General features: G+C 41.0%; 1 protein-coding gene across 3 annotated transcripts in view; it reads left to right on the top strand.

Moving 5' to 3' along the window:
• Positions 1 to 13,254, top strand: part of LOC308102561 (uncharacterized protein) — a 15,187-nt gene extending 1,933 nt beyond the window's left edge. The window contains exons 2-9 of one of the 3 annotated variants that reach the window (XM_080452331.1): positions 2,459 to 2,582; positions 4,899 to 5,107; positions 6,951 to 7,129; positions 8,109 to 8,253; positions 9,036 to 9,175; positions 9,515 to 9,616; positions 10,060 to 10,755; positions 11,220 to 13,254. In XM_080452331.1, the coding sequence (XP_080308457.1) occupies positions 2,459 to 2,582; positions 4,899 to 5,107; positions 6,951 to 7,129; positions 8,109 to 8,253; positions 9,036 to 9,175; positions 9,515 to 9,616; positions 10,060 to 10,755; positions 11,220 to 11,537 (1,913 nt within the window). In that variant the 3' untranslated portion in view covers positions 11,538 to 13,254. Of the gene's footprint in view, positions 1 to 2,458; positions 2,583 to 4,898; positions 5,108 to 6,950; positions 7,130 to 8,108; positions 8,254 to 9,035; positions 9,176 to 9,514; positions 9,617 to 10,059; positions 10,756 to 11,195 lie in introns of all 3 variants that reach the window. The other 2 variants (XM_080452330.1, XM_080452329.1) reach the window with 2 other exon arrangements.
• Positions 13,255 to 14,228: the final 974 nt, after the last annotated feature.

Genomic DNA, 14,228 nt, shown 5'->3' with positions numbered 1-14,228 from the left:
AGATATATATAGGGCTGAAGCAGTTAGTGTATGTTTTGTAATAATAATCAAAACCTACAAAGTAACTAGTAATTCAAGCTTTAAAATAATTGTAATGGAGTAAAAGTACAATATTTGCCACTGAGATGTAGTGGAATAGAAGTAAAAGTGCTGAATATTGGAAATACTCCAATAAAGTAAAAATACCTCAAAACTGAACTTAAGTACAGTACTTGAGTAAATGTACTTAGTTACTTTACACCACTGGTCACAGCAAGAGGGAGTAGAAAACTGAACACACACACACACACACACACACACACACACACACACACACACACGCACACGCGCGCACACACACACACACACACACACACACACACACACACACACACACACACACACACACACACACACACACACACACACACACACACACACACACACACAAAACAAAGAGTGAACTTAGGAGTCCTCTACATTGAAAAGGTGGGTTTTAAGTATACAAATGGATGAATCAACACAGAGTATCTCACTATGTACTTAACTTACTCAACTAAACTCAACTAATTGAGCAGAAATCCAACACCTCTCTGTGGAACACAGGGATCGTCCCCTTCTTTGCACCTTTGTTAAGGTCTGTTGTTAGAAAAGCAAAATGGGTCACGACTAAATACAAACAGCACACACTGTAAACAATACCCTGAGATAAGGCTATACATTTATCCTAGTAGTTTCCTTTTGCATAGTTTTGTATACTACTGCACTACATTGAATATTGATTGTAGAACGCAGACTACGATATTATAATGTCTTGATATTTCATTTTAAAACATTCATTAAAACAGTCATTCAATCAACCTTTTCCATATTGTAATATAAAACATTAGGTGTTTATTATGAAAACACAATATGTTTTAAACTAATTGGTGTTTTTGATGTGTTTTAAAATCTCAGATTCAGCCTGGGTGAATGTAGTTTCCAGTGGTGTAAACAGTACTCAAATTCTTTACTTAAGTAAAAGTACCAATACTGCAACATAGAAATACTCTGATACAAGTCCAGAATAAAAAAAAATACTTTTGTAAAAGTACAAAAGTATTGGCCTCAAAATGTACTTAAAGTACCAAAAGTACAAAAATGTTTGAAAATAGCAGATCTACAAGCTCACAACGTGTCGCATCGCGACGCGTTGTGAGCTTGTAGATCTGCTATTTTCAAATAGAATAGGTATAAAATAGGGCTGCAGTGGTTAATGAACTATCCCTTTAACTCCTGAGAGTGTATGTGTCACTTTCAACACCCTCAGAGTTATTATTAACACTCCAGTGTGTTTGAACAAACAGCCATGGCTGGGCGACTGGCCAACATGGTCTCTGGCCAATCATAGTTATTATTACAGTATACTATGACCGTCCTGGTGCACTAATCTCTTTCTATGTCCATGAGAACATAAATTTGATTAGGTTTGGCCCCGGTCCAGACAAACAACAGGCAGATTACAGGTGTACTTCATGTCTGGGTCCCTATAGGTGAAACTCAGTGGTGGAAAGTAACTAAGTACATTTACTTAAGTACTGTACTTAAGTACAATTACTGTACTTAAAATATCTGAACATACTTTGTGCCAGGGACCCCCAGAAGAGAAGATCTGTGTAAAAAAGAGAAATGATTAAAAAAAAAAAAAAATTCAAGACTTTTCAAAAATGTTCAAAAATAGCAGATGTACAGTATAAGCTAAGTGACTTTTAAATTTAGAATTAGGCATACCATTAATAGAATTGAAGAGCTTCTTGTCTTTATTCTGGGTTGCTGGGTGTTTTAATTGTGGCGTATATTTATTTATTGTCTTGTCTTGGATGCATTGACCCGAGCAAAACGATTTTCCATTGTGAAGGACATCTAATCTAATCTATTAACCTGACTACAAGCAATATTGTTTGCTTGTAGCCAGGTCCTGTGGGTTGGAGAAGGGGGGGGGGTACTGTATGCTGGTTTCCCTGTGAATAATATGTGTGCATGTGTTATTATAATAAATCAATACAAATTTGATCATAAAATCTAGCAAGCATGATTTATGTTTCAATTAAAAGGGATAGTTCACCCCCAAAATGACTATTTCTATCGATTAGTCACCTCATGGAGACTTGAATTCATGGCTATTTTTTTTTTTTGTCTCATTCCTAGGCCAATAATTTGATGACCGGCAGCGGTATTCCGGTAGGAGACGCAAAGAGTCTCCTTTGTGTCTCCTACCGGAACCGCTGCCTCCCGGTCCGCTGGTCATCAAATTGTTGGCTTAGGCAGGGTCTGGACTGGAGCTAAAAGGTTTGGGAACCACTGCTACACTGAATATAGTGTGCATCATATTTGTCACTGATCCTCTCTCTCTGCATGCCGTGTGTGTGTGTGTGTGTGTGTGTGTGTGTGTGTGTGTGTGTGTGTGTGTGTGTGCGCGCGCGTGTGTGTGTATGTCCAGTCTCCCGCTCTCCTCCCAGACCGGTTGATGTAGTCTTCTCTTCCGTCAATCTGAGGAATGTGATCGAGTGGCGTCCTGGAAATGATACGCCTCCAGGCACACACTTCTCAGTGCAATATGCCATGTGAGTATGACATGGACGCAGTGGTGGAAAAAGTACTACATTTTTTTACGTAAAAGTATCAATACTGCAAGTTAAAGTCCAGAATAAAAAAATTACTTGTGTAAAAGTACAAAAGTATTGGTATCAAAATATACTTAAAGTACCAAAAGTAAAAGTACTCATGTGCAGAATGTCCAAGTTTAAAATGTATAAAGAAATATTTTGAAAATAGCAGATCTACAAGCTCACAATGCGTTGCGATGCGACGCATTGTGAGGCTATTTTCAAATGGCCTAATTATAGGGCTGAAGTGGTTAATGTATGTAATGATCAAAATCTACAAAGTAACTAATAACTAAAGTTTTATATATTTTTTATTTTTAAATAATTGTAGTGGAGTAAAAGTACAATATTTGCCTCTGAGATGTAGTGGAGTAGAAGTAAAAGTACAGAAAATTGGAAATACCTCAGTAAAGTAAAAAAGAAATACCTTGAAATTGTACTTAAGTACAGTACTCGAGTAAACGTACTTAGTTACTTTACACCACTGCATGGACGCATTGAACGATGAATCACTCTGTCAACCAGGAGCACAACAAAACACGTTGTGATGTCAGTTGAATTAAATGATTTGTGGCACACTTTTTAAATAGCATACCTTTTGAATATTGGGGCTTCAGTCAGCTGATAACAGCTGAGGCGTAAAACGACTTCCGTGTCCTGCATGATCTAACGCAGGGGTCTTCAACAGGGGGTCCGGGACCCCTAGGGGGTCCTCAGAGTTACTACAGGGGGGGCCGCCAAATCTTTGTGACTTTTACATTAACCACTTCAACCAAGCATCCCTATTCTGAGGAGAACTTTAGCCAAAAATAGCAGATCTACAAGCGCACAAACCTCTTTTGGCAAAGAGGTTTGGTGTAGGGGGAAAAAAGAGCAGACCAAGTACAGAGTGGGTCAAGTTTACTTAGTATGGATATAGTTATATTCTATACAATATATATTGGGGGTCCCTGCTTTATCTCTCTCTTAGCCAAGGGGTCCTTGGCCTGAAAACGTTGAAGACCCCTGAACTAACGCTATGCTACATTAAAGAGCAGGGATATCATTTGGCAAGAAGCACAACATTGTTGTTGGACATACTGCCACATTTGAATGCATCAACTATTTATTTTATCCCTGGACCAAGCAGCAGGACAGTCCTCTCTCAAAATAAGTCCCTTTCAGTCAATCATACAAATGAGTGTGCTGATGTGAGACAAATGTATTTCTGTGCGCATTAGCAGCGACCAGATGTTTACATCGTAAGATGTCACTTCACTTTTTGAAATGTTAGATTCAACTTTAAGTTAATTATTCATAAACAAGAAACAAGAGTAGCAAATGAAGGTAAAAGTAAAAGTAAAAAAAAAAAAAGCCCAAGTGAAGTCACGAGTCACTGGTGTTAAAGTCCAAGTCCAGTCCAGTTGCAGGTATTTTTTTATTTGATCGAGAAGAGTTTAAAGAGTGACTCAAGTCCACACCTCGTCATTGTTATGAGAAAGTATCTAATGCTTATGAGAAAGTATCTAATTATTATGAGATACTCAGTCATTACTAACTATGAGAAAGTATGTAGGGAAGTATGTAAGCGATGTCGTCTTCTGTTCCGTGAATCTGAGGAATGTGATCCAGTGGCGTATTCCTGGAAATGACACACACACACCAAACACTATAGGGTGACCTCAATGTTCAGCCCCTCAAACCATTCATGCACGTTCATGCACGCGCACATGTATACGCACCTAGGTGTGTTGCATACAGGCCACGACTGATTGACAAACATCAGCCTCAGTGTTGAATTCCGACACGCAATCCATTTGTTCATTCCGATTGATACAATTGCAAGCATGACCCGCTTTAATTACTTCAGTCTATATTAATAGCTTAATGACTATAGTATTACAATTCTATTGTCTTTTTTTATGCCCAACGTATTTGTATTTACGTTCATGAAGTGAATAATTAAATGCATTTGAAATTAAATAAAAAATTTTTTTTTCAGGATTCCACTTAAAAAACAGCACAAAAAATCTGAATTCGAATTCAAAAATAGCAAAAATAGCAGATCTACAAACTCAAAACGTGTTGCACCGCGACGCGTTTTGAGCTTGTAGATCTGCTATTTTTGCTGCTTTCGTGTGACATAGAATGGCCCGACAGTATATGCAATGTGGCCCTCTGGGGTGAGTGTGGAAATATAGTGGCCCTCTCCATCATCAAAGTTGCCCACCCCTGCCCCAGGGGTGGGCAAATGATCCCCAAATGATTTGTGGTTTACATCGTCCTTCTCTCCAGCTATGGGGACAAAGCAGAGAATGGCAAAGGCAGGACGGTGAACTGGAGAGCAGTGCAACACTGTCGTTTCATTGGACGGAGCTGGTGTGACCTGACCAATGAGACGTGGGATCTGGAGCACGGCTACTACGCCAGGGTTCGAGCCGAGGACAGGAAGAGGTCCTCCAGATGGACACAGACACCCACCAGATTCGAGCCAAAGCCCGACAGTAGGTTTATCCTTTTTTTTTTTTTTTTCTTCTTTTTTTTTAACCACTTAATTAAACCCATACTGTGTATAGTTGACCGGAGTCCCCCAGGGATCTATGCAAGGCCCCCTCCTTTTTGTGTCGAGGTCAGTCACAGGATATCTCTGCTGTCGGGCAGAAACCAGCTGACTAAAAAAAATAAAATAATCAGGAAGTGACTAAAACAAAACAAAAAGTGGAGTTAGGAGGTTTTGTTCATCATTGATGAGAACAGCTGAATGGACCTCCAAGCTCACAATGAGGTTGGAGGTCAAAAGAGGGTGGAGCCTGGAGTCAGCAAAACCAGCTAACTCCACCCCCCTTTGGTGGAGTTGGATGGTTTAGCAGAAAGTCTGAGGATCCAATGGAGTTAAGCTGGTTTTGTCAGAAGCGCTTAGTTTTTAATACTTTTCATTGGTTCAATATTTTTTTGATCAATACACAGACGTAAAGGGTGTTCAATAGCACTGATTTATGGGGAAAAAAATGCAAACGCGTAAAAATGGAGTTGGCTGGTTTCTGCCCGACAGCAACGATATGTAGTCGTGTTCGATGTGCTAAACGTGTGAATTGTCAAAAGCATTGACCACCTAAAAGAGCGCTTCACCCGTTTTAAACCGTATCTTTCTAGAACTGGACATCACTAGGCCTAATGCTCATTAAGATGGCACCATTTCCGTCTAATCATTGGTGGGCTGGGGACAGTACAGTAACCTGTCTAACCAATGATATCATCCATGGGGGATTCCCAAGCTAATAGAAACTACTTCTGTCTTTCTCTTCCTGGAAAGTTAGCACCATGAAATAGAAGGTTCAAGGTTCATTGTGTTTTATTGTTACAGATTTTTGGTTTGGCTTCCTTCAGACAATGCAGCAGCATAAGTAATAATAATGATAACAGTAAAATAAGATGAATAAAAAAGAAGTAGCATAATTTTTTTTCAGTAGCTGCCACAGAACTTTCTGTAAACAGCTTCACAGTAACTTCTATATACTGTACATCAGTTTCAGTGGTGTAAAGTAACTAAGTACATTTACTCAAGTACTGTACTTCAGTACAATCTTTAGGTATTTTTTACTTTACTGGAGTATTTCCAATTTTCAATACTCTTACTTCTACTCCACTACATCTCAAAGGCAAATATTGTACTTTTACTCCACTACAATTATTTGAAAACTTTAGTAACTATTACTTTGTAGATTTTGATTATTATTACAAAACATTCATTAACCACCTCAGCCCTATATAGGCCTACCTTTCAGCCATTTGAAAATAGCCGATCTACTGTACAAGCTCACAATGCGTTGCGATACGACGGATTGTGAGCTTGTAGATCTGCTATTTTCATAGCAATGGACATTTGTGAACTTGAAATGGGACATTCTAATGAGTACTTTTACTTTTGGTACCTTAAGTACATTTTGATACCAATACTTTTACAACGCCTTGCGTTGTGAGCTTGTAGGTCGGCTATTTTCACAATGTTTGCCTCTTTCTTTGACAATTTGGCCAATGATTGACCATTTTTATAGTTTAGTTTGTTTGTTGATTACTGACGCAGTAATGGTTTTATTTATTTATTTCATTTTAGAGGTATTAAAAAGGTCTTAAAAGTCCTTACAGTACACTTTATACTGTATGTTGGTTTGTTTACTGTTGAGTGAGAAAACAATATTGCACATTAAGAAAATCCTCTGGGGACCCCCTGGGGGTTACAGACCTGTAAGGGTCCATTCCAACCCCTGGGTCTGCCCCGGGAAACCCCACGTTTGGGAACCAGTGCAATAGAACCTCATTCTGTCTCGCTCCCATTGCCCCTGACAGCTATCTTCGGCCCTCCAATGGTTTCCGTGGCGATAGAGGAGAGCTGTGCCATCATCCATCTGAAGGGGCCAATGAGATACCAGCCTGACAACCACACCCCCGAGGTTTCCATGGCGACTTTCTACCCCAAGCAGATGACCTACAATGTCTCCGTCCACAATGTCCGCCGCAACCACACGGTAGGTGGAAACTACTGGAAAAAGCACAAAAATGATTTACTTGAGTAAAAGTATCAATATTGCAATGTAGACGTACTCTGTTACAAGTAAAAGTCCGGAATAAAAAATGTACTTGGGTAAAAGTACAAAAGTATTGGTATAAAAATGTACTGAAAGTACAAAAGTAGAAAGTACTCATTATGCAGAATGTCCCATTTCACAAGTTTTCAAATGTATAACATGTATAGAAATCTTTTGAAAATAGCCGATCTACAAGCTCACAATGCGTCGCATCGCGACACATTGTGAGCTTGTACAGTAGATCTGCTATTTTCAAATGGCTAAATGTATATAAGTGGTTAATGCATGTTTTGTAATCATAATCTACAAAGTAACTAGTAACTAAAGTTTTCAAATAATTGTAGTTGGAGTAGAAGTACAAAATTTGACTCTGAGATGTAGTGGAGTAGAAGTAAAAATATCGAAAATTGTAAATACTCCAGTAAAGTAAAAGAAAAGTGAAAATAGCCGATCTACAAGCTGATTGTGAGCTTATTTTTAAACGCCACAATTCTACAACAAAGCATAATACAGGGTTAAGGGGTTAAACATGAAAAATATTATATATAAGAAATCATATATATTTATATGTAAATAAAAACCTTGCTTCTCGATTATTACATAATAATAATTGTTTTAAATATCCATTTCAAAATATGTTTTTGGTTAATTGCCCCCAGCCCTACTACAGTGTATATGCTAAGCAACAGTGGCATTACAATATTTATACTTGGATTCTCAATACACAAATGAACCAAGATTTATTGTATGTGTGTGTGTGTGTGTGTGTGTGTGTGTGTGTGTGTGTGTGTGTGTGTGTGTGTGTGTGTGTGTGTGTGTGTGTGTACGTTTGCATGTGTGCGTGCGCGCGTGTGTGTGTGTGTGTGTGTGTGTGTGTGTGTGTGTGTGTGTGTGTGTGTGTGTGTGTGTGTGTGTGTAGCGCCATTTCCCAGTGCGTGACAGCCAGTATAAATACCGGCTGATGGAATTTGAGACAGAATACTGCTTCTCTGCCAAAGCCAGATTCCGGGCGTTGCCTGTCCCATGCCAGGCATCACCCTGGCACTGCATCACCACTCAGCAGGGTACGTGTCTCGTTGTTTGTCCATGTGACTTTAAACCTCAATGGTTTCACTTTCTTTTTGGATTGTTAAATCCCCGGGCCAGCTTTATGGATATACTATCATCATCAATACTTTACAGTAGAGAGACTTCCAGAGCATTGCAGGTTGCAAGATATATGGCTCTATTCTTGCCACAGCTTTACCCGCACCCGCCGCCTGCTACCTGTCTACAAGCTCACAACCGCAACCCGCAACTACGATTATTTACAAGCGACTTTACAGAAAAACAAGCCCAACGTGGCTTATTATAAGCAGACCTGGCAACACTGGCAGAGAGGGATAGAGCGCATGAAGATTGCATTGGGGGATAATGGTTTGCACAGTCTTCTCTTAAAGGCAATGGCATCTGGCACGGTGATTGGTTTTGTTATCGTAACGCCCAAACCACTCCTATGCATAACGTAATGAGTAGTGCAGGTGTTTTGCGGAAAAGGCTGCGTGGTGTCCCAAAATGGCAACTTTTGCACGGGAATGCCCCTTGCGTCATGCTAAATCCCCAAATAGTGGGTTTAGCCAGTCTGGACCAAAATAAGGCTCATAGACTAATATGTCAATATCTGAAGTTTTTCCTACCTTTAATGTGTGCACATAGCTGTATAAAATGTAAATGTAGTAAGTTACACATTTTCTCATGTTTGTTTTGTGGCCCTGTATTAAGACATTATCATGACTTTATAAACTCTATGTGAGACGTCACCTTTCATCTTTGCCTTCGCATGTGCCACACCCTCCTCTTCCTCCAGACCCTCTGATTGGCCAGCTGCACAGAGTGGTTCTGGGTATCGTAGTTCCGTCAGTGTGCGTGTGTTTGATGGTGGTGGCCGCCTACCTTCTCTACCGCTCTGTGAGAGGGACGCACCACAAGACGCCCCCCATGCTGCTGGTATGTCACACACACACACACGCACACACACAACCATTCTTCTTCTTTTTCAATTAACAGAATTTAAAAAAAAATTGGCTTATCATTTTTGATGACTCAATCTGTGATGCCTCAGTCCCTATTTCGGTATCTGTTTTATCTTCTTAAGCCCTATATACGTACTCTGTCGTACGCCAAATTGTGAACTTACTTGTAGATCTGGTATTTTTGCTTGTATTGTATACCTCTGGTGTTTGTGAAAATTATTTGAAAATTCCTTGAAATCTCTGAAATCTTTGTAAGCGTGTGTTTATGTCAACATCTCCCCCATCACCCTCGTGACCCTGTCGACCCTCACAGGACCTGACCGCTCATCCGCCCCGGACGTTCCATCCGGACAATCCAACCATTAACAAGCATCTATACGGCAGCAGCACCAGCCTGTCCTCAGTGGTGGAAAAAGTACTCAAATGTTTTACTTAAGTAAAAGTATCAATACTGCAATGTAGAAGTAGGATACTCCGTTACAAGTCCGGAATTCAAAATTTACTTGAGTGAAAGTAAAAAAGTATTGGTATCAAAGTGAACTTAAAGCACCAAAAGTAAAAGTACTAAAATGTTTGAAAATAGCAGATCTACAAGCTCACAACGCGATGCGACTCGTTGTGAGCTTGTAGATCGGCTATTTTCAAATAGCCTAGGTATGAAATAGGGCTAAAGTGGTTAATGCATGTTTTATAACGTAATGATTTATATCTGCAAGGTAACTAGTAACTAAAGTTTGCAAATAGGTGTAGTGGAGTAAAAGTATAATATTTGCCCTGAAAAGTAGTGGAGTAGAAGTAAAAGTATTGAAAATGGGAAATACTCCAAGTAACACCACTGCCCTGTCCTATTCCACCCAGACACCACAGCACCACCAACCCAACCCCGCTCTCCCGGACCTGCTGAGCTACGCGCCCCAGAGGCCTTCCAGCCCCCAGGAGGAGGACGAGGAGGAGGAGCCCCGTCCCGCAGGCTGGGAGAACCACTTCCCCCAGAGGGTGGAGCCTGCCGCCGGGGACTACGGATTCGTCGGAGTGGACGACGCGAACGCTCCGGAAGACGGGGTGGAGGAGGAGGAGGGCGGACGAGAAGAGGGGGGGAGCGACGGCGGAGCGCAGGAGGCCGGAGGAGAAGACGGGGAAGAGACGATGTACGCCCCTCAGACGAAGCTCTGTCTCGCGCAAGCACCGACGCACCAGGGCACGTGCGCGCCACCGGCACGCGTACGCACGGAAGATTGCACGCCAGTGAGAGCGCACGGCGGCCCGTCTGGCGTGCGTGCTCTAAGACAGCGTCTTGAAGGAGGGACAAACGGAGGTATATTCGTAAGGAGAGACCCTCACACGGGACTGTTCCGCATGGATGAAGGCGGAGACGGAGGGCGGGAGGCGGGTACGCGGGGAGAAGAGAGAGAGACGCTTCTTTCCCCTTACGCCCGGCAGTGTGGCGAGGGCAGGCCCGCCCCCCGGCCCCGCGGCAGCCAATGGGGTGACAGGCCGGTCGACTACGCTATGCTGAGATTGGCCGACGAGCGGGAAGCGGAAGAGACGGAGAAGGTACATACGTACATAGGCCTACAGTACATAATATACCTAATCGCAATCATTTGTGATAATCACAATCATTTTTCTCATAATCGTTTCCATTCATTTGTAAAAGATCGTCTGTTTGATAAATGCGTTTTCAACATTTTCAAAAATAGTGGAAATAGACTACTTGGCTATTTCCACTATTTACATTTATTTTGGAGTATACAATTATTAAACATGGCCTATTTTGGACATACTGTAATACATTTATTATTTGGATTATTGATTTATTGATTATTTGCCATGTCTGCGCCAATCTTTTTATGTAAACAGAAATAGAATTTATATGTTCCAATGTTCAATGCAAAAAATAAAACACACCCAAAGATTTTACCATTTATTAATCACAATTAGTTTTGTATGAAAATTAATTGTCACCTAAAATTTCATGATCATGACAACTCTAGGAGGAGGAGGAGGAGGAGGAGGAGGTGGAAGAGGAGGAGGGAACCAACCGTGTGGACTGGGATCCTGAGACTGGGAGGCTGCTGGTGCCACAGATGGCGAAGGAGGAGGGAGAAAGCTCTCTCCCCCCGTACGGCCGTACAGGGGGAGAGAGAGGGTGTGGAGAGGAGGAGGAGAAGGGGGCGAGACTGGAGAGCGTGTTGGTCAGGCAAACCTCCAGGGAGAAGGAGGAGGAGGAGGAGGAGGTGAAGAGGGGGCAGGAGGAGGGGGAGACAGAGGGAGGATCATGGGAGACGGACACACTGCTGACCAGGTGGAGCCTGAAGGTCCACATGGACCAGTAGGAGCAGCGGTACCCAACCTGTGGGCATGGGGCCCACTGGTGGGCCGTGAGGGTATTGCAGGTGGGCCCCCCAAAAAAATTGGCAAAACACTTTTGATTTGAATGATAATACAACATTAATATTAAAAAATATTAGTGTTTAAAGGTGGTGGTTCCATCCATCCAGGCCGGAACACAGTCCATTGTTTGATCACTAAGATAAATAAATGAGAATGCTCCGAAAATGCACACGAAAAACCACTTGTTGAGTGGTCAGGTGGGTGGGCCACGAACGTTTTCCGTCATGACCATCCGCCATGGGTCCCTCCGAGTGATACCATGCCCCCCCCACACACAGTAACATCCTCAGTGTTCATTTAACTGACAGTGAAGTTGACACTGAGGATGGTGTAGCGACAAAAACATCTCCATGAATTAAAGGCTTCATGGGGCGTGTAACTGATAAAGAATAAGTCATTTTTTTGGGGTGAACTACTCCTTTAACATAATGCACTTCTGCCTGACCGACAAGACGGACCAAATGGACCCTTAGATGTCTGTAACTCCACGAGTGTACAAATGCAACCAAACAGGGTACCAAATGGTTAAAGGGTGCATCTGGTACCATTGGTACAAACTCAAGAGTTATGGGTCTCCGTCCAATACATCCTAAACTGGGGGGGTCCTTGAAATTAGTCATTACGTTTGACAACCAGCTGTGTACGCAACCAAAGGATGATTGACAATTTGAAATTAGAGCACTAAATATCAAATACACTTATACCTCTGTATTTTCTTTATGTTAATACTGTTCCGTCTTTTTTAAGCTTTAAACAAATGACTTCCTGTAACTGAGCAGTACATTTGAAGTAACACTTTACTTTTGAACAAATAGCCCTCTGCAGTGTACAGTACAATGTAGCCTACTTCACATACTTTATATCATCACTGTCGGGTGGAAATTAACCTCCACCAAAAATGTTAATTTTCAGGAAATGGAAATGCATTCAAATGGATCCAATGTAGTTATTATTTAGTCACAATTCAGCTTGTTAATACTTTTCATTGGTTCAATCTTTATAAAACCCACAGACACACATAACCACTTTCACCTTCAAAATAAAAAAAATAAAATCACCTATTTTTGCTACTTTTGTGCGACACCGTATGACGATGTAAGACAGTGATTAATGACAAAACATAAACATTTTAGATACGAAGAAACAAGGTTCCCCCCCGACAACAACAATATCCAATTGTATTTTATGTATTCGTGACTTTAGACATTAATTGACTGTTTATGCCAGTATATTCCTGTTGGTGTTTTATTACAGGGGAATGCAGGGTCAATTGTACATTGTTCTATCTTGTTCCATATGAACATAAATCGTTGCTACTGTAAATAGTTCCTAAGGTGAAAGCAGCAGTACAGCAGGCCAGAAGGTTGTATTTTTGGGTTAATTTGGACAGAATTATGTGATTTTATTGTCCATGAATTCTCTCTCTGTCTGGTGGTGGTAATACACGTCCTGTGGTGCTGAGCCATTAAACGAATAATAATAAAATGTAGAACAAATCGTAAAGAAACACTGGAGAGATTTGAAGGTGTTCTATGTCAGTGGTTCTCAAAGTGGGGTCCCGGGAACCCCCAGGGGTCCTTTGGGGGGTTCCAGGTGGTCCCCAGCTAAATGATTGATACTTAAGAACAAATGGATCCTTATCAGTCTGTAACTCTGAGAGTGTACAAATGGAACCAAATGGACCCTTACGGGTCCATTTGGTTCCATTTGTACACTCTCAGAGTGTAGGGGGGGTCTGTGGCCTAATGTATACCAAACTGGGGGGGTCCTTGACATTAAAAAGGTTTGAGAACCATTGATCTATGTGACAATATACTGTATATTAGACGAAGGGGAAACCCTATATAGCACTTTATCCTATTTTTTAACTTCCTTAATAACAAGTTATCTGAACACGGGTATTGTTCTTTTTCTTATGTGTATTTTCTGAAGCCAAGATGTATACTTCATCATATGCTGCTGTCACACAACGAAGCTCACAGTCACGACGTATTTGTACCATGTTGTGGTCTTGTAGATCGGCTATTTTCAGCACGCGACAGCGTCTTCTGATGGGAGTTTAAATTAAGCATGAGAAGAAGAATCAAGCTTTTGTATATTTCTTTTAATAATGATGTTTTTTTTCTCCAGAGAAATGTATGAACAAATTCCAGCCCGCTACCAAACCCTTTGGCATTTGAACAATTGTTATTTCACGTGATCACATGAAGTTAAAACTCTACTGAGAAGCTGTATGACATATAATTTAAAATACATATTTTTGTCACGTTCAATAATATGTGTGTTGTCTTATTTGTTTATTGCTATGAGATTACCTCATTTGAATACTGTCTGCCTAGTGCTTTAGTTTGTTCCATCTAGGATGTTCCTGACCTTACATCTGGTTAAACTGACATCTGGATAAGTTGCATCTAAAGCTGCATTGACAGAGCATAAACAATAATCTACTGATTGAAAACTGTTCATGTTATTGGCTTTAAAAAACAAACATCACCAGACATTGGTTACTTACTGACCCTCTTAAAATGGAGGACTGGGCAGATATAGTAAACGGCATCTATGTAATGGAAAAATTACCTTTTCACTTCGCCTACAAATGGAAAGATTTACTAAATGATGGTCAAACTGGGTTA

This window comes from Gymnoscopelus braueri (assembly GCF_963280865.1).
Source record: "Gymnoscopelus braueri genome assembly, chromosome: 16".
NCBI classification, from domain to species: Eukaryota; Metazoa; Chordata; class Actinopteri; order Myctophiformes; family Myctophidae; genus Gymnoscopelus; species Gymnoscopelus braueri.
The sequence above is the reverse complement of the archived record's forward strand: the minus strand, read 5'-3'. Positions and strand labels throughout refer to the sequence as shown.